The 19,525-nt window shown below is 42.8% G+C and overlaps 1 protein-coding gene across 3 annotated transcripts; it reads left to right on the top strand.

The window, feature by feature from the left end:
- Nucleotides 1-5,674: 5,674 nt before the first annotated feature.
- Nucleotides 5,675-15,844, top strand: CAPSL (calcyphosine like). Of its 3 annotated transcripts, XM_015848522.2 has the most exons (6): nt 5,675-5,882; nt 7,103-7,282; nt 9,607-9,743; nt 10,908-11,085; nt 11,843-12,052; nt 14,265-14,389. In XM_015848522.2, exons 3-6 carry the CDS (start codon nt 9,607-9,609, stop codon nt 14,364-14,366), a joined length of 627 nt encoding a protein of 208 aa, XP_015704008.1. In that variant the 5' UTR covers nt 5,675-5,882; nt 7,103-7,282; the 3' UTR covers nt 14,367-14,389. The 3 variants fall into 3 exon arrangements, with proteins under 3 accessions (XP_015704008.1, XP_015704007.1, XP_032297275.1); XM_015848521.2 differs by lacking the exon at nt 7,103-7,282 and having other exon boundaries at nt 5,678-5,882; nt 14,265-14,398; XM_032441384.1 differs by lacking the exon at nt 5,675-5,882 and having other exon boundaries at nt 14,265-15,844.
- The last annotated feature ends 3,681 nt before the right edge of the window (nt 15,845-19,525 follow it).

The following is a 19,525-nucleotide window of genomic DNA, read 5'->3' as shown; positions in this document are numbered from 1 at the left end:
ATCTCTCCCTTCTTCTGTTCTTCTCAACAAAAAAAAAAGAAAAAGGAAAAAAGAGCAAAGAGGGTGAGGAGGAACATACACATAAGTAAAGCCAAGAAATTACTGGGAGCAGAATTAAGTATATAGTTGTTATTCCAGATCTAATTGTTGCAGGAAAAAAAAAAAAAAAAAAAAAAAAAAAAAAAAAGAAAAAATGAAAGAATTATTGCAGGAATAAAAAGGAGGAAACTAAAGTTAAAATACTTCAGTGTATGGAAAAGTGCCAATAATAATAGTAGAGATAATAATGTAGCACACATTAATTTTTATTAGTATTCTTGGGATTGTGCTCACCCCTCAGTTGTTTCTTTGGGTCATAAAGTCTGTATCTTCAAACTGCAGTAACACAACACTGTAATACCTTCAGCCTTTGGTGTCTTTTGTTGGGAAAACTGGTGTTGATGATGCTGGCTTCTTCCACACCCTATCACATATATTTGTGTGCACTTGCCAGTATGCAACCAAACCTTCCTAATTTTCACTCATCTGGACATTATGCAGATCCATGTTACAGATGAATCTATTCTGTGTGGTGTATTTCAAGCATGTTAGAAGCTATTTCACTGCATGCTCTGTAAGCTGCAAACCCAGCCTTGCACAGCTCTAGGTATGCATTACTCTGGATGCTGATAAGAGCCATGGAGTTTCTATTGCCAGTGCCACGCTCCAGCTGTTAGCATTACATCCCTAGACTCCTCTGTGCTGCACTCTACATCCCCACTTATCTGAGTCTCTGCAGTTACATCAGGTTGGCACCTCTCTTCCCTGACTGCATTAAGTTTCTCATTATACACAGATCTGCTACTTGTTACTGCCACCTATATAAAACTGCGTTTGTACCATATAAAAAGAGAATTTCTCCAAACCAATTAGCTGTGGGCAGCTGGTAGGTGGAGAAACTGCTGTCACAGAAAAAAAGTAGCACAGAGCTACAGGAAGATGAACGAAAGTTCAGACAGTGCAAGCGTGGTAGGGCTCTCCCTGAGGCTTGGCAAGCTCAGCACAAAGCTGTTGACATGCTGCTGGCTGTAGTAATGACAGGATACTGGGCAGCACAGCTGCACATCCCGACATTTCTTGCCTGCCTCTTTGGGGACGAGGCATCCTCCAGTTTTAGGTCCTCCTCTACATTCCTATGATGCACAGTGTCCTATGCTATCCATTTCTGTCTAGCTGAGTGTTATGAAACTGAGGATACCGATTTTAGAAGCTTTAGAGATAAGTAGCTCTGAGCAGAGAGTAATTTTCCTGTTTATTTTTTTCCCTTCCCACATCATACTGTGTCTGGTTACGCTTTTGGTGCAGAAATATATTACAAGATATTTCCTAGTGCTAATACAATGCTACCAGGCTGGAATCAAAAGAATGACTGAGTTCTGGAATCTTGCATGTGTCAAAGTTATCAGAAAATTGTGCTTGTAATGAAAGCCCCTAAGCACTACAATTTCTGTGTTTCAGTGGTTTGTAATACCCAGGGAGTAGTGATCAGGTGCAGGGGGTTGTATGCCCACTCTTTCAAATGAATCTACTTTAAAAAAAATAAGGACTTTTAAAGTTGGACCAGTTGGGGTGAAGCCTTTGGAATCATCATCAGAGAATGAGAGACAACAGTACAGAAAAAACTCTAAAATGATTTTGGAAACCTCTGAGTGGGAGACAGGAAGCCCTTAGGACTGTGAGGTGTGTAATTACTAAAGGGAATTCTGCAGATTTCATTTCACATTGAGGACCATGAAAAATCAGAATTAAGAAAAAATAGGGTTGGTATTTTATTTTAAATATTGCTTACCAAAAGTGAATGGGGAAAGAAAAGCATCTTTGCATTTCATCAGATCAGAACTCCATGCTGTGGTGGCAGACTGCATATTTCTGCTGAACAATAGGGATGTCTGCAGAGCCTCAGTGTTGCCTCCGGGGAACCAGGCACCAAACTCCCTTGGGCTCACCCTGGGGGGACAAGGGCACCTATGTGTGTCCATTAGTAAGGTAGGGAATGAAAGCATCTTTTCTTAGAATTATTCTACTGGGAACCTAGAAATTAGAGGCTTAAGGAATGCATACGTCAAGCAGATTTAATTCCACCAAGACTATAACATAGAATCCTTGAAAAGTCAAGTCCGATGACAAAGGCTGGAATTAGAAATGCGTAGTTGCAACTCCTACATCACAGAGTCGAGAAGAAACAAGTAGATGAGGAGAGCACTTAGACTTGTAATTCCTTCTATTCTTGTGTGTATGCATCAGTTCTATGCAGGCACTTGAGTTGGCTGCCATCAGTGCTCCCTTCAGATGGAAAGTGTTTGAGCCACTTCACACCTCTCTTTCCACATGAGCTTTGACCACTCATCCCAACAGACTGGCTCAAAGCCATAATCACGAGGTTGGCAAGTCTGTTGGCAGGGACACCTTTGCTGGTAAAAGCATTTGAACCACATGCCAATAGCAACCTTTTGGAGACTGGCAGCAAAACCTCTCTGACACTTGGAGAGAGACCTCCAGAGAACAATAACAAAAACATGCATCTTATCTGTCATTGTAAATACTGTAATGCACAGGCTGAAGTAAGAGGTTCTGTCGGACCTGCTCCACAGACTGACCAGTGAAACATTATCTCAGTGGCAACTAAAGCAGCTTCCCCTACCTGCAGTGTCAGGCTGACACTTTGCCCAGGCCCAGAGGAAGAGCCCCAACCCTCTCCTCAATGACTACTGAAATCTCTTCTTTAGCACCTTTTACCCCCAGGACAGATCTTGCCTGCACAATCCCACGTACCTGTTGCCCATCTCAGAGGACCAAGGCACATACTGACTTTATACATAAAATCCTTAAAATTTAAATTTTCACTGTGGGTTAACAATCATTTATTTTCAGTAAACATTAGTTGCTGAGCTTTTCAGACAGGTGAAATACCTCGTATTTGTATTCTCCAGATGAGAAAGGATTTTTTAGTAGGAAGAATACAAGATTTCATAACAACTGCCTCTGCTGTAAATCACGTTAGGAAAGTTGTGCTTCTCCAGAGTGAGATGCAGGGGTGGGGTAAGACACAGGAGGGGCGAGAAATGCTGAGGATGTTCCTTGTGAGAGCACGCAGGCAGGCAGTACTGCCCCAGGGACATGGTGGGAGCTGAACATCAGTGCACACACAGTGCTCCTGAGAGCAGCCATCAGCACAGCTTACAGAGCTGCATGGCTGCCAACCACATGGACACAGTATTTCAGGACGTAAAAATATTTTATAAGTTGAGAATTCAATTTCATTTGTTTACGGTTTGCTTTTAAATGGGAGCACTTTTCCCTTGGCAATATCATCTACCACAAGGGGGTTGTTTTGTTTTGTTTTGTTTTGTTTTGTTTTGTTTTGTTTTGTTTTGTTTTGTTTTGTGTGTGCAAACCTTTCTGAGTTTTAATAGCTTCCAAAAGTCTATGCCACATAAATAGTTGTCTTTGGTGCATTATGATCCTTCAAGGGTTTTGTTGTTGTTTTGTTGTTTTCCCCAAGCTTGTCACAGAAATTAAGCTTTGTCCTGACTCTCCTACCAAGTGAGAATGGACACACTTGTATTCAGACCTTATACCCTCACTTCTTATTGCTGGAGAACTTCTTGGCACCAATATTCACGGATCAGTACAGTGCATTCACACTAAGAAACAACACTACTGCAGGTAAATGAACTATAGCAAAATATGCAGGGGCTTTTTTCTTTGAGACACTGTGCATTTCTTACGTCTTCCCTCCACCTGAAATTCAAACAGAAGTCTGAATTTTTTGAAACTGAACATCAGCAAGGTCTGTCATATTTGTCATCTACATTAGATTCCCCAGATTGCTGAACCACAAACTGGGCAGAATGAACTGAGCAGCCTGTTCAGCATGAACAAAAACCAAATGGTTCAGTGTTCAGAAGAGGATCAATTCCAGAGTTTTGGTGAAGCCTTTATCTCTGTTCTGATAAGCTCTGAATCATCTGTGCTCTGCTCACAGCTTTGCTCTCAGTAAGCAGATATTAGCATATAACCTGTATGCTATCTGAGACACCTGAAAGCAAATTAATCATTATTCAGACTCAGATTCCTTACTTGTTGAACAGAACAGGTCATTTTCAGAGGGGTGTGCTGAAGGGAGGCTGATCACCTGCATATTTGTGCTCACACACATAAATTGCTTCCAGCAGTAACAACAGAGTATCCACATGTCAACTTACTCCTCTGTTTCAGATCTTGCCTTGCTGTGCAAACAAGCAGACATCCCTGAACGCCGCAAATTCTGCACACAGAGACTGCTTCCCTCTGTAAGGATGCTGCCTTGCAAAGATCAAGCTGTTGCTTGGAGAACATTCCATCCCCAGCCCCAGTGTCCCTGCTTTGCCTGCAGTGTGGGCAGGCAGGGCTGATGTTGCCAAGGAGCTATGGTTTTCAAATCAGTGACTGATTAAACATGCATTGTTTCCTGGTTGTGCACTGATGTGCTGCCAGTTGCCGGATGGGAGATATAAAGAGCACATGAAGCCCTGCACAAGCTGCAGTTCAGTACCAGGAAGTACCTGTCGATGAAAGATAAGCAGCCTGCCAGGATGCAAATGTTATTACTCTAGTAGTGGCCTAAAATAATTTCCTGCTCTTACTCGCTCTGGTCTGTGGGCAGCACAGGACTCTCTCCCCATTTCTCATGCACTGCTGACCTGCCCTTGCCCTTGGCTCCAGCCATGAGCCCAGGGAGTAACGGTAGACAACACAGGGTCCTTGTCACCCCTGAGGAATCTATCAAGACACTCTTTCTGAAGGTGCCATAGTTTGTCACTGACAATGCTAGTGACCTTTTGCAAGGCAAGATTCTTAATAGTGGTGTCGAGATGGAGATAAATTGTCCCTCATCAGATGGGTGTTTAACCTTTTTCAATTTGCTTCTTCCTGCAGATGAGCATAATCTCCCTAAAGGCTCTGGCTCACTGTCTGGCCTTCCAAAATGGCAATTAACCAGCGAGAAAAAAAATACAGCGGCAATTTCTTTATATTGAAACACAACTTCCAGACTATTAATCACCTTCTCCTATTACACATTGAGTCAAAGACTGAACCAGTAAGTCTCTTAGCCCTATCAGCTGTGGAGCAGAGAAAAATGTCACCAAAACATCACCATCTCCATGGCGCCCTTAGCATATATCCTGTTCTTCTGGGAGGGAGGCAGCATGAGCATGGCAGCCCAAATCCCAACCATGGATGCAAGTAACAACTTTCCTTCTGAGATCAAAACTAAATCTCCCCTATTTTAGCTTAAAACTGCTCTCTTCCCCTCCCCCTCTTTGTCCTATCACTATCAAAGTTGGTAAAATGTCACTCTCTGTCCCATTTATTAGCTCCCTTTAAGTACTGGAAAGCTGCAGTGAGGTCTCCCAGAGCCTTCCTTCCTCTAGGCTGAAGAAGTCCAGCTGCTTCAGCCTTTCTTCAATGGGGAAGTGCTCTGAGCAGCCTTGTAGCCTTTAGATAGGCCCTGCTCTGAGCAGGGAGGAGGATGAAGGTTTCCATTTAAAATCAGGTTAAGTAAAGGAGCACGAGCAATTGCCTGGGGAAGCAATGGCATTGCAGGTTGGGCTTGCTGCAGCACCATTGTCACCCTGGAGACTGGCTGGTAAACTCCAGGCCTCCCAAAAAGGGGGGGGTGGGGAGGAAGGAAGGCAGCTGGCTGTGTAAACAAGTAAAACGAGATGGATAAGGAAGCTCTACTGTGAGCCTGGACCTGTGTACCCTCTGCTTGTGGGGCGAGAACGTGGGAGCAGCTGGGGCTCCTTGCTGTCACAGCCCTGAAACCCAAGTGGTAGCCCACGTGCAGGACAGCATCGCAGGTAAAAGGTTTTCTGTTGTTTGCTGGCTCACTATGAATTTCTCTGATCTGCAGAGCTTGGGTCTCAGCCAACAGCAGCTTAATTTACCTACAGATCTATTTATGTATAGATAGATAGATAGATAGATAGATAGATAGATAGATAGATAGATAGATAGATAGATAGATATGTAATATATTTATTTTACATTTATATAGGTACATACGTGTGTGCATGGAATAGCAATGCCACACTTGTCAGAAGGGAGATGTGTGCTACTGGGATTGGTCAGAGGCAGAGGGGAGGCTGCAGCCTGCTACAGAGGGGTCCGTGGGGCTGGGAAATCAATTATTTTGTTAGATGTTTGTGTGGTCATCAAATAGTCGTACAATCTTCATGTTTGTAATAAGGTAATGAAACTGTGGGAATAAATCCCAAAGACAAGCAATTAGTTTAAGCAGCTTAAATTGATGACCAGACTTGATATCTTTCCTCAAGTGCAGTGCATGACTTGGGATTTTGGCCAGGACAGGCGCTTTTGGAATCCGAAGATCAGTGTGGCTTTGAATCTGCCACACCTGAGTGTTTCTTGGGGAAAATAAAACTTGAATTTTCCAAGAAAGCTCCTAGGCTCAGCTGAAGGATGGTGTGTAAATGAGTGGTGCAGAGCTGTAATGTCATTTTGGTTACATCTGGCTCTTTCCAGATGTAAGCTTCAGGTGAAAAAGGGATGTAAGGGGATTTGGGTGCTGAGCGAATAGAGGTTTGCTGAAAAACCCAACCCAGTATTTCAGGTTTCATTTCTGTTAGGAAATGCAGTCATTGTAGTTCAGCCTGCACAACACAGCATTGCCCGTGGAAACAAACAGTGCTCACTGCTGTGTCTGCCTGTAGCCAAGCTGTGGCAAAACAGGGCTGTCCAGCATTTAATTAAGTTAAGCAGACTCTTTTTCATTTCACAGTGGGATATGTCTGATGATCTATAAAGTATAGGAATTATAAATACATAAAATTATACTTAAGATTTCTTCTTGCTTTATTTGTAATTATTAATGCATAATACATTTGGAAGATACGAGGTGAATTGCTACAGTCAAAAAATCCTGACTTCCTGTGTAATTGTTTCATGTCAGACCTAAAAGAGAGCCCTAGTTAATGAAAACATTTATTTTTGCAGTGGTTATTCTGTGGGTGCCTTATAGTGTGCTCCTGGTACATACTGTGCTATGAATGTTTGTCAGTTCTCTTGTTCAGAGCAAAGGGAGAGGCATATATAAATCAACCTGTAGGAAGAGCTGCTCTGAGTTAGTAAACAAAGAAGAAACAGAGGACAAGAGATCAGGAAAAGCTTTCAGCCCCCTGGAGAGCAGCCACTGGTGACAAATCCCTTTGGAGTTGTGCTGTTTTGATCTCTTGTTGCAGTTAAGTGTTTTATTCTCTCTTCATCTCCCACAGTAATATGACGCTGTTGCAAAGAAGAGACAAAATCCAGCCTGCAACTCTGGCTTTGCACTGCAGTGCTTAATTGCTTGTAGGCTCAGTAACTCTTGTCCTCTCAGAGACAGCAGTCAGATCCTGCTCCTGCTGAATAACATAGATTTTGTCACTTGTGTCTAGCACAGACGTGATCATAAGTTGCACTTGCTCTTTATTTCACAGGACAGTCTGCAGAGAGAGGATTTCTTGGAAGAAGCAGTGTATATGGAAAGCAATATAAAAGCAGAGGAGAGGGCGTGTGAATGTTCCATCCATGCCATGATTCAGTAGCTCTTTTCTTACAGTATTTCTTAAAATAATCTTTTAACAGTCTTGGAAAGGTTTATCTTTAGCTTAAAGCAGCTGCCAGCAGAAACAAGGAAGTGGCAGACATGCTACTATGAGCCAGGCTCAAGTTTACATCTTTATACGGCCGAGTTTGCTATCACAGCATGGTGCTGGTGATACTTTTAATGAGCATTTTAAAGAGTACAGGTTCTCAAAGACCAGCAGAAGTATTTTCTGTCAGTGTTTTGAGCCATTATGTGTGAAGATAAAAAATGGGATTATTCCTGCCTGAGACATTAGACTGTTAAAGTGTTTAGTTGCAGTCTAAAAGAGAGTTCTGGCAAAATACTGGAGCAGGTCAGGAACAACATCAGAAGTATTTTAAATTTGAAAACTGATTTTGTGTCAACAGTCCAAAGCTTTGTTTAATTCCTTAGCCAAGGAAGGTTTAGAGGGGTTCAAGTGTTTGCATCCAGACAAAGTCAGAATAGATATCTATTTAGTAAAATATTAACAACATCTGATGAGAGGAAAATTCAGACTAAGGAGATAATTTAAAATGAAAATAACTCAATAACAGAATAATTTAGCCGATAAATAGCAAGTTCTCAGCCAGAAATATTTCCGTGTGTAGGAGCAAATTATTTATGTGCTGCAGAGATAACTGAAGAATGACCAGTTTCAGTGGCGTTTATTGAGGTGTAGGAAATTGGAATAGATATGATATCAGATGATTCCTCCCTACTCTCAATTCATGACTCTCACTGCAATGATTATTTGATGAACGTGGGAAATGCCCTCAATGTGCTCGAGGCAAAGAGATACTGAAGTCTTTACATGCCATGTGTTTCTGTAGATTTTTGCAGTATATAATGGAGAAAAATTATCATTTACCTCATGCCACACTGGCATACTATTTAAATCTCTGAATAAAATATGATACAGAGGCATAATACATAGTACTAAGCATGCATGTTTGTGCACACTATGAAGAGATAGATGTATAGACACAAAGTATGCGTGATATAGCATATAAATACTGAAGAAAAGTATGGTTTGCTCAGCTAGTAAACTCACTGTATTTTATATTCTTGCTGTCTAGAAACATCCATTAAGGACAGGCCATTGACTGCATTTTTGATGAAAACATTTTTGACTTCTGACTTCATGTAGCTGGAAGGCCTTCCTGGTCACTCATTAATGAGCTCCTGGGAGAACTTTGCTCTTTCTGGCTGAAACAAAAGCTGACGACAATCTGTTTTCTTTCATAATGAATTTCTCAATTATTTTAGAAGTGAAAACCATTGTGGGGAACAAAAATGTTTACTCTAATTGTCTGTTTGTTTGTTTTTAAGCCCAGCTGGTGAGGTTTGAAGTCAACACATAAAACACAATACCATTGTAGGCACTGCTGTATTATAAGGAGTGGAGTCTGTGTATGAGGATAGGGACCTGAGCCCACGTGTCTTCACTGCCCACATGGGCTACAGATCCTCTCCCCAGAATCAGCACAGAGAACAACGTACAGACAAGATGACAGTCCTCACCGAGACAGTTTGGATTGAGAACACTGACGTCCAAAACACAAGACTGAAGAGGCCCATGGGATGTAGGAGATGCAGCAGTGCCCCCTTTGCTGTGCTCACCAACTTTCAGCAAGCTCATACACTGTAGTCCAAGCCAACTCACACCCATGCTTTCCCATTTGTATCTGGGTTACAGTTGCAATGTGATTGTCTGAGCTTTCCTTTCAGATATGGTGGCCCATGAAGCACAGGTCAAAGCAATCATTTTCACTAGTGGAAAGATAAAGAGTAAAGGATTTTATGGAAGGGAAATAAGGGGTGGAAAGGAGCCCTCATAAAAGCTCTGCCAGCACCTTACAAGGGGTGGATTTGGGATGCTCTGTATACTAAGACTGGCATAAATACAATGTGTTATGTGTAAGAAGCCAGTCTGCTTGAGAGTCTTTATCTTCCAGATGCCGGGTACAGCAAGGCATGACCGAGAGATGGCAATCCAGGCTAAAAAGAATCTGTCCAAAACGACCGACCCTGTAGAAAGACTTCGACTGAAGTGCTTAGCAAGAGGGTCTGCGGGCATCAAAGGACTTGGCAAGTGAGTCTAATAAGTCAATTTCTCTGTTAGCCCCAATAGTTTTAGCTGCAGGAGGCCCCAGACATAAGTAGCAAGAAGGTGGTAATAGGAAAAAAGAGGGAAGCTCTTCAGTGAGTGTCTAGAGGTGGGGTGAGTGTCAACAGCCATAAGCTGGCAGATTCCAAAACCCATCTGGACAAAGCACTGAGAAATCTGGTTTAGCACTGTATTTAACACTGCTTTCAGTAGAAGGCTGCATGAGACACTTCCAGATTCCTTGTTCAGCTTGAATTATCCTTTGTTTCTATATTTAAAGGTACAAAATCTCATGCCTTGGTTGAAATTCTGGTCCTGCTGTGTTGTACAATAGTACGTGCCTTGTGTAGTTGTTCACACTTGGAAACCACAGCACTCCACTCTGGTCTCTTGTTTCAAGTGAGCAGTAAATCCCCAAAACACTTGGGACTAGATCTGGAGAACAAATTAGGGATTTTAATCCTATTCAGCTTGCTCTTTTTCTGCCTGTGCCCAAATTCTAAGGACCAACTTTGGTCCTCAAAACTCCCCACTCAAGATTTGAATTCTTTGCTTTTGTGACAAATACTCCTTCACCGTTCAGGGCAAACCTTGCACTTTGTTCAGCAGCAGGCTGAGCAGGAGCTAGAAACCATGTTTGCCTCTTCTGAGACAAAAGGCACAGCCCACAAAGTCCTGTTCTGGGAGACAGGGCTGACTTGCTCACGAGGCGAAGCACTGAAGTTCATGAATCCTTCAAAGAAAAGTGCTTTCCCAAGATCCATATTGCCTGCCATAGGGAGAAGAGGAATATAAAATGTCTGTTACCATTTGGCATTTTCTGTAACTAATTTAAGCATTTCAGTACTGAAGATTTTGTCCTTGCATTCCTTGGGCTGTGCCTGCCATTGCTTAATGGTCTGTCAACTGCCTAGATTAGGGGGGTCATGCCCTTCTGTAGACAACCTAGCCCAGGGAGTGGGAACTGGGCCATGCCCTGAATCCCCCTCCTTGTCCCACGTAGCCACAAATGGGACCATGCATGACCAGCTGAAACTTCAATGACATGCGTGACTCTTTGATGGTACAGTTCCTCATCTCAGTGCTAAACCTCTGCAGTGTCCTCTAATTCCTCCTTTCTGTTCTCCTCTATTTGCATGTTTTACACAGAGTATTTCAGATTATGGATGATGACAACAGCAGGACCCTTGATTTCAAAGAATTTGTGAAAGGATTAAATGATTATGCTATGATGATAGACAAGGAAGAAGCACAAGAGATTTTCCGGATATTTGATAAAGATGGCAGTGGAACAATTGATTTTGATGAATTTCTTGTTACACTGAGAGTAAGTCTGGGAATTCATGTTACTGCATTACATTTCTCATTAGCTAAACTTGATTAGAACTAGCAAATTACAGCACTATAGTTAATGACAAATTAGTAATTAGCAAACTCTGCAGATGTACTCCATGTGTCTGTAACTCTTGAGCTGTTAAAATATTGCATTTCCATCTAAATATGCTAAAAAAAGTTGCCACAAATAACCCTTCTGTGATTGGCAGAACCTTACACATAATTGCAGTTTATTGGCAAAGCCTAAGGCTTCCAATACACAGATGGTTATGATGGATCCTTATGAACTGCTCTCCTGATTTGGATACATCAGTTCCTATATTGTAGTCTGGATTCATACGTATTTTACCCTGTTAATCTCACTTATCTATCCTTCACTTTATGCTGTATCTCCTCCTCATAAGGTCAGTTAGACTGGTGAAACCGCAGCGTGACAGTTCCTGGTTGGACCCTCTGCTCTGCTGAAGTCTCAACAATTAAGAAGGAAAATATTTAGTCCTTAAAGATTATGTAAATATTTTAAATTGGTAGAAATATTCTAGAAAACATTTTCTCTCTTATTTTCCATTCACCATCCTACTGGTAGGCAGTAATTAAACTCTACCAAACCACTTTTGGATGATATATTGTTCTTCTTATGTCATGGGCAACATGATCTATCAGCACCTTGTTATCCCATGTGCCTTGAATGATTTTTTTGTTTCAACAGTTTTACTACAGAAAATTAATCTGTTGGCATTTCTTAACAGCCTCCAATGTCAAATGCCAGAAAAGAGATCATCATGCAGGCATTTAGGAAGTTAGATAAAACTGGAGATGGTGTTGTTACGATTGAAGATTTACGGGGGGTGTATAATGCAAAACACCATCCCAAATACCAAAACGGAGACTGGACAGAAGATCAAGTTTTTAGGGCCTTTCTGGATAATTTTGATTCTCCTTATGACAAAGATGGGAAGGTAAGTGAAACACCTAATGCCAGGCTACGAAATCACCAGCTGACTCACAATTTGAGTTAAATAATTAAAGGTTCTAGATACTATTTGATACTGTGGCCACTATATCTGCATTTGTGCCACATACATGGGGTACGGTAAAACATAACATCTCAGTAGAATGTTGATGCATCTTGCCAAGTCACTGAGAGGAAAGGAGTTTGGCAGAAGGTGCAGATGGGGGGGTGTGATTACATTTATAAGCTTGTAGCTTTTATGGATCTATTTTCATATATTATTTCTTCAATCTATCCCACTCAATAGCTAATTTTCACAATCCACAGAAACTGGAGGAACTTTATGGGGGAACAAAATCTGAGATCCAGCTCAAAAGCAAGTTTCCTAATAGTTGAAATACTTTACAGTTAGCACTTCTCTAGCACCCGTAAATGCTATGATGCTTTACTTGAAAGACAGCCTGCAATAGTGACAGGTTTATCCAGAGGGTGATGGTGAAATGGAAGCTTCTCTGGGCAGCCTGTGCCAACACCTCACCACTAGCTGAGTAAAGAATTTCGTCCTAACATCATGTGTACATCTCCTCTCTTTAAGGCCATTCTCCCTTGTCCTGTCACTATTAGACCATGCAAAAGTAGCTTCCCTTCCAGTTTATAAGTTTCCATTAAGTACTGAAAGTACAATCAGGTCTCCCTGAGGTCCCCTCTAAGCTAAGCCTGTCTTCATAGCAGAGGTGCTCTAGCGCTGTGGTCATCTTTGTGGCCTCTTCTGGACCTGCTCCAACAGCTCCACTTACTTCTCTTGCTGGGAGCCCCAGACCTGGATGCAGAACTGCAGATGGGACCTCGCAAGGGCAGAGCAGAAGGGAAGAGTCCCCTCTGTCTCCTTACTGCAACCCCTCTACTGATGCAGCCCAGAGTACTGCTGGCCATCCAGGCTGCAAACACAAAAAATAGGCAGGCTTCCAATAGGCAGGTTCTCAGCTGGCTGAGAGGTGATTGCTTTTATTTCCCTTGGGAAAGACTTTTCACTTGGTAGAGCTGAATTTTAAACCTTTTTCTACTTCGGCACTTTCAGAAGTACCACTGTGTGAATTGCGCCTTACCTGCAGCTCTGGCAGTGTATAGAAAATCCCAGCAAATAATCTTACTTTTTGTGCCAAGGTCATGAATGAATACATTAAACAAGATGTGTCCTCAGATTGATCCTTGATAAACTGAGTGCTTCCAATGGGCTTCTGCAGTGCCTTGTTTCTCAAAAATACCATAGTGTTTGACCTTAAGGAAAAGTTACTCTGATGCCTCGTGTCTTTTTTCAACAATCCTGATGCAAGGTAGCTCATCAGATTGCAGTTTCTTCTGAGAAATGTCTGTCAGATTCCTGTGCAAGAATCAGAGATCACTAATGGTCCCTTAAAAAGCTTTCAGCTGAAATGGCTCAAGGCTGAATATTTGCTGTTAAGGTCCTCTTCAATGTGTTCTTGCTAGATGCCTCTGAAAGGAAGGTGGTCAGGAAAGTTTGTGCTCAATTGTAATGGTGGGACAGGCAGTAAGCTTTGCTTCTCGTGTTGGCAACACTTTGCTTAGCTCTGAAAAACACAATCCTATAAGAATAAATATTTTTCTGTGTGATGTTTTATTGAAAGAATAACCCCTATGGATCAAGAGTTAAGATATCACAAGAGATACATGCCATTTTTATCCTCCAAATACCCATTAAAGATATTGAAATCTCTTCACTATTTAAAAATGTTTTTGGTTCTTTAAGTGAGACTTGTGTGGAGCACTGATATTTTCTCTCTGCTGAAGGGGTGTAAAGCTCCTATCTGTTTCTGGGTTGCACCAGAAACCCAATCTACTTTCATTAATGATAGTGCAAAGAACGAGGTGATAGCATTCTTGGAAAAAAATCAGATTAAAACATTTGTCTTCATGGGCAGCACTGATTTTAACTTTAGTTCCTGATGAGATTAATTTAACTGTGCACATTTAATCTGCATCCAAGCGTTCTTGAAGGAGCTCTTATTTCTGGTAGAGATATCAACTCTACAAATTTTACTGTCTTAATTCTTCCTGTTGGGTTCCTTTTCACTACCAACAATGCAAAATGTCAGGTATTGGATTTTGTTTAGTGTTTTTTCCCAGTATTTGGTTTTAACTTATTCTACTTTGAAAAGAAATGCGTGTTTATTTTTCTATTTTAAATTCTTCTGCCCCAGGTCACAACAGAAGAATTCATGAACTACTATGCAGGAGTCAGCGCCTCAATAGACACCGATGTCTATTTTATCGTCATGATGAAGAATGCTTGGAAACTTTGATTGTATGATTAAATGAACAAGACTTTACTTCCATATTTTGTAGGTTCCCATGATTAAGTGTATGCACAACAACATGCTCATTTTCCCAAACAGCAGCTTCCTGTAACTGTGCCAATTACAGTCAATCTAAGGAAGTAATTCCCAGATGCTTTGGTAGGCTGAGCCTCAGGGGATGGACAGCACAATCAGAGAGCAGATCTGGCATCCAGACACTGTACAGATCTCTCCCTTTTCTGCCTGCATCCTTCACACATCTTCCTTGAGATGAGCTGCTTTTCTCACATCACAGTTTTTCCCCTGGTTCTTTAATGTTTTCTCCCTCCATCTCTGTTGGGCAAGGGATGCAAGAGGAGGAAAATGAGACGTTCTGGGAGGGTGATGGCCTGATGCAGCACCAGAGACAGTGTCCCAGGAGGGACCAGCCTCCTCAGTACATTCTAGAGGGACAGCACTCCTCTACTGCAATACCTCCCGTCTTCCAAGCTCTCATCAGCAGGACAGAGCAGCTGCCAGAGTGCTATACTTTGAGTGTGGGTGGCTGAAGGAGGAACAAATCAAGCAGGAGAGACATGGACCAATTTTTGGCATTGAAGATTCTTTTAAACCCTGATTTTTCTGTGACTTACAACCAATAATGCTCAATATGCAGCCTATTTCCTTCACATCCCTTGCTTCAAATATGTGTTGATCTGTTGGTTGTTTCTGTGCCTTTGGTTTATTTCTTTTTGTACTCTGAAACCATTTCACTAATGGTTTGCTTTAAGGGATAAAATTGTGTTACAGCGTTTTCTTCCCTCTGTTCCTGGAATGTTTACCAGCTGTGTACCTGCTGTCCATACACACCGACACTGAAAGTTGCTTACTGCTTTTTATACTTGTGTTGGGTTATGGCCAAGCTCATGACTTCAGGAAACTTTCTGGGAACTTAAGAACTTAAAACTTACTTATCATCTTTTGTTTCTGATGCTGTGTGAAGGATGGGAACTGACATCTCTCCTGCTGTCCTATCTGCACCAGTAGGGCTGCCTGAGTTCTGAGATCTGCTGGCCTCCCCTCATGCCGCAAGTAGGGAAATAGCACAATAAGGAAACATTTTCAAAAGTGGCACCTGGGAAGGGTTCCCCCTTCTAATCTGTATCTAATTATTCCTGCCTTAATTTCTTTTGCTTTTGTCTTATTTCTGTTTCTCTCATGTCATGCTGCTGTTCTCTCCGATTGAGCTGTTGCTGCTGTGGCAGAGCAAAAAATTTGTGCACAGCAGCATTTGCTCTGTTTCAGGTTGGCAGCCAGCTAAAAGCAGTATAGACTTATACACTGTACTTTCAAATGAGCCTCAAGTCTCTGCTCTTACTTAGTCTAGCTTCCTAGGAGTTCAAGTACTGCAGCCCTGAATGCACTGGTCCTCTGCAAGATCAACTTGTGTTTTTTTTTTTTCCCTAGCCATTACCTCAGTAGAAGCCATAGAAGTTTGCAGCTGCTAAGTAAAGGCTGCACAAACTCAGTTATTTTATCTGAACTGGAAGCCTCCAGATACCTGTACGCTGGCTAGTGCTGTAACCTTGTGTGAAGTTGTGGTCAGAGAGCTGTGGTCAATGGAGTGGAATCCAGTTGGCGGCCAGTCACGAGTGGCATCCCCCAGGGCTCAGTGCTGGGACTGCTTCTGTTTAACATCTTCACTGATGATCTGGGTGAGGGGATTGAATGCACCCTCAGTAACTTTGCAGATGACACCAAGTTGGGAGGGACTATTGATCTGCCTGAGGGGAGAAGGGCACTACAGAGGGACCTGGATAGACTGGATCAATGGGCCAAGGTTAATGGCATGAGTTGCAGTAGGGCCAAGTGTAGGGTCCTGCATTTTGGCCACAACAACCCCAAGCAGCCCTACAGGCTTGAGGAGGCATGGCTGGAAAGCTGCCTGATGGAAAGGGACCTTGGTGTGCTGATGGACAGTCGGCTGAACATGAGCCAGCAGTGTGCCCAGGTGGCCAAGAAGGCTGATGGCATCCTGGCTTGTATCAGGAGCGGTGTGGTGAGCAGGACTAGGGAAGTCATCCTGCCCCTGTACTCGGCATTGGTGAGGCCTCACCTTGGGTACTGTGTTCAGTTTTGGGCACCTCAGCACAGGAAAGACATGAGGGGAAATGGCCTCAAGTTGCGTCAGGGCAAGTTTAGGTTGGATATTAGGAAACACTTCTTTACAGAAAGGGTAGTTAGGTACTGGAATAGGCTCCCCAGGGAGGTGGTTGAATCACCATCCCTGGATGTGTTTAAGAGCCATTTGGATGTGGTGCTCAGGGATATGATTTAGCAGAGGGTTGTTAGAGTTAGGGTACTATGTCTAGGCTGCGGTTGGACTTGATGATCTTCAAGGTCTTTTCCAACCTGGGTAATTCTACTATGATTCTATGGTTCTATAAGTGTCTCTTTGTGACTGGCATTGACAGTAAGAGGAGTCTTTAATTACTGGAAAGCTACTGAGGTGCCAACATAGCTTGTATGAAAAACAAACTTGCTGTGAAATGGAGGCTTTACACGTCCTGGCAGCTTGTGTGCAATCTGTTTCATTTTCATTTACTAATTGGCTCCAGAACAGGGCATCGTGTCATGTTAGCTATCGTCTGTTTCAAATGAAAATAAAGTAATGTTAACAGACTGTGGGCATCACAAAATGAAGATATTATTTCCTCCTGACCTGCTAGCTCGTAGCTTCAGACTTGTCTGTGATTTGTTGAACTGGCATCTAACTGAGGGCAATGGAAGTTTAAATCTGAATAACCATGACACCCAGCCTGCTTGTCTTCCCAGTACTAATCCCTTCATACCGAATCGAAATTACTTATCTAGAAGGAGGATTTTGTGGAAGAAAAATAGAGCCAAACAGTTGAACCCAAAATGGTGATGCTTTTTTTTTTTTTAGCAACTGACCCTGTTCTCCCACCTCCCTGCTCATCACCCACAGAGCCCATTCCTCAGCACCTTCAGGAGGAAGTCCTGTGTGGCTTTCCCAATTCACTCAGCTGCAGGTTGCTGTGTGCTGGGTACAGATGCTGCAGATATATAGTGTGCAGGCTGTCCTCCCAGCCTAGGGCTGCACAGTGCAGACAGCAGATGTTGGGAGATAGGTGGCAATGCACACGACCATATCAGGCGCTGGCATCAAGATTGTCAGATCTCAGTCAGTGCTTCAGGCTCAAACATTTTACTTCTTCTTTCTGATTGTGCAACAAATGATAAACAAGATGGCCTAAACCGTAGGAACATCTGAATCTGCATGGCTGAAGGGCAACACCAGAAGTTGTATTTCGGCTCCAGCCTTGCTGCAAAACTGTTGTCTGTTCTTCCTGGTCTCCCCCACCTGAGCTATCAGAGCATCACCATGATCCTGCATGCCACACAAGGCACAGGCTCTCTCTTTGGTCCTTTCTAGGCTGGGGCTGCTCCTGCTTGTTCACTCATGACTTGGTGTTGGTTTTGCCCCAGTGTGGTTTTGCGGCTTTCTGTTTTTGTTCCCAGAGGGGAGCTTTTTGGCTTGATCTGATCCACAGCTGTTTGGGTCACATTTCCCTCCCTCAGCATGAGTTTCTGGCTTAGGCAGCCAGAACACATTCTGCCTACTTAGCGCGTATACACATACATGGCAAGTGATTGCACTGACAGAGCTGGCTGGCACTGCTGGAGCATTGCACAGAGCTGCAGGGACAGATAGAAATGGCTGAGGCTTATGCAGATGAAACCAGCTGCTTACACTGCTTGATGAAAGCCAGCATGGCAGCAACTACTCAGCCCTCAAACAGAGGGCAGAACAGAGCTGTGCCACCTTGCTGATGTGAGACCAGAGGTTTCAGCTGGGCATGCCCCTGATTTCTGTGCCAAGACCAGCAGTAGCAGAACGTTCAGCTGCCCATGGTAGAGCAGAAAGCCTGATGTCATTGCCAGATGCCCACTTTATGTGGCTTCTCCTATGATCAGAGCTCCTCTAGACAAAGTCTGACCCTATAGCACAGCTTCCTTCCTTTAGCCCTACCAATGCATTTCTTTGGCTCTCATTTTCTCTTGCCTGATTGCCCTTTGGGGCCTACCATGTTCATCTGGTGACAGTGCTAGTGTTGGAAAAATATAATTTCATCACAGCACCTAAACTGTGCTGTCAATATTTAATGATAGTAAGAATATACCTTTCTTAGATTCATTTTTCCAGGGCGTAACAACTTTTTTTCTGAACACAGGAAGCTCAGTCCGCACTCAGAGACACTGGATTAGGTGCACTGTGAGAGCCTGTTGGGGCAGTGCATCCTGATGTTCGGTCAAGACAGTCTAACCAAAACATTGGAATTCTGTGAAAGCAGCTAAATAATTTTCTGGAATTTAAAAAATAAAAAAGTAAAGAAAAGAAAAAAGAAAGGGCATGTTCTACACAAACACCTGTGTGCTGCAGCCTAGAGCCATCATACATTCTAAACTTTGCTTTTCTCGTTCCTAGGTTACAAAAGATGGATTTTTGAGCTTCCACTCTGCAGTGAGTTCCTCAGTGCACAGCAGTGCATACTTTGTTTTAACAATGCAGAAATCCTAGAAACTCTGACTTTTTCTTCCATTTGCCCCAACTTGTTGGGAAGCAGAGGCTATAAAGAAGTGAAACACTGCTCTGTTTGTTGTGTTTTTTTCCTCATTCTGCTCTGAGCCGAATTTGTGAGCAGCATGAAGTGGTGACGCCAGCAGTGTCCCGTACATACCCCTGTGGCTCCATGTGTCAACAAGTGGCACTTATCAGAAAAGGACTGGCTTTGTGTAAAGGGTCACCTGCATTCTCCAGCATCAGCATTTGTTTTCTTGTGTGCCGACACATTCAGTTTGTTTTGCCAGTATCCTCTTAGACACAGCAGTGCTAATTCAGGATTCTTTGTGATCGCAGCAACATGGAACACTCTGACCCTAAAATAATGCTTTCACAGAGATAGCATGTCCTTTGTTATACACATTAGTTGCTTTTAAAAGATAGCTTCAGAAATTCTTAACAAATTGATGACTGGCTCAAGTCAAAAGTACAGTGAGTGTGGCCCTTCCCACTGCTGCACCACAGAATCATAGTGTAAATGCAGACAACGCACACTCATCCTGAGCCCAGGAGGGGCAGAGAAGAGCCACCCCTCCTGCTT

Source organism: Coturnix japonica, chromosome Z (assembly GCF_001577835.2).
Source record: "Coturnix japonica isolate 7356 chromosome Z, Coturnix japonica 2.1, whole genome shotgun sequence".
Taxonomy (NCBI): Eukaryota; Metazoa; Chordata; class Aves; order Galliformes; family Phasianidae; genus Coturnix; species Coturnix japonica.
This window is presented reverse-complemented; position numbering and strand designations above follow the sequence as displayed.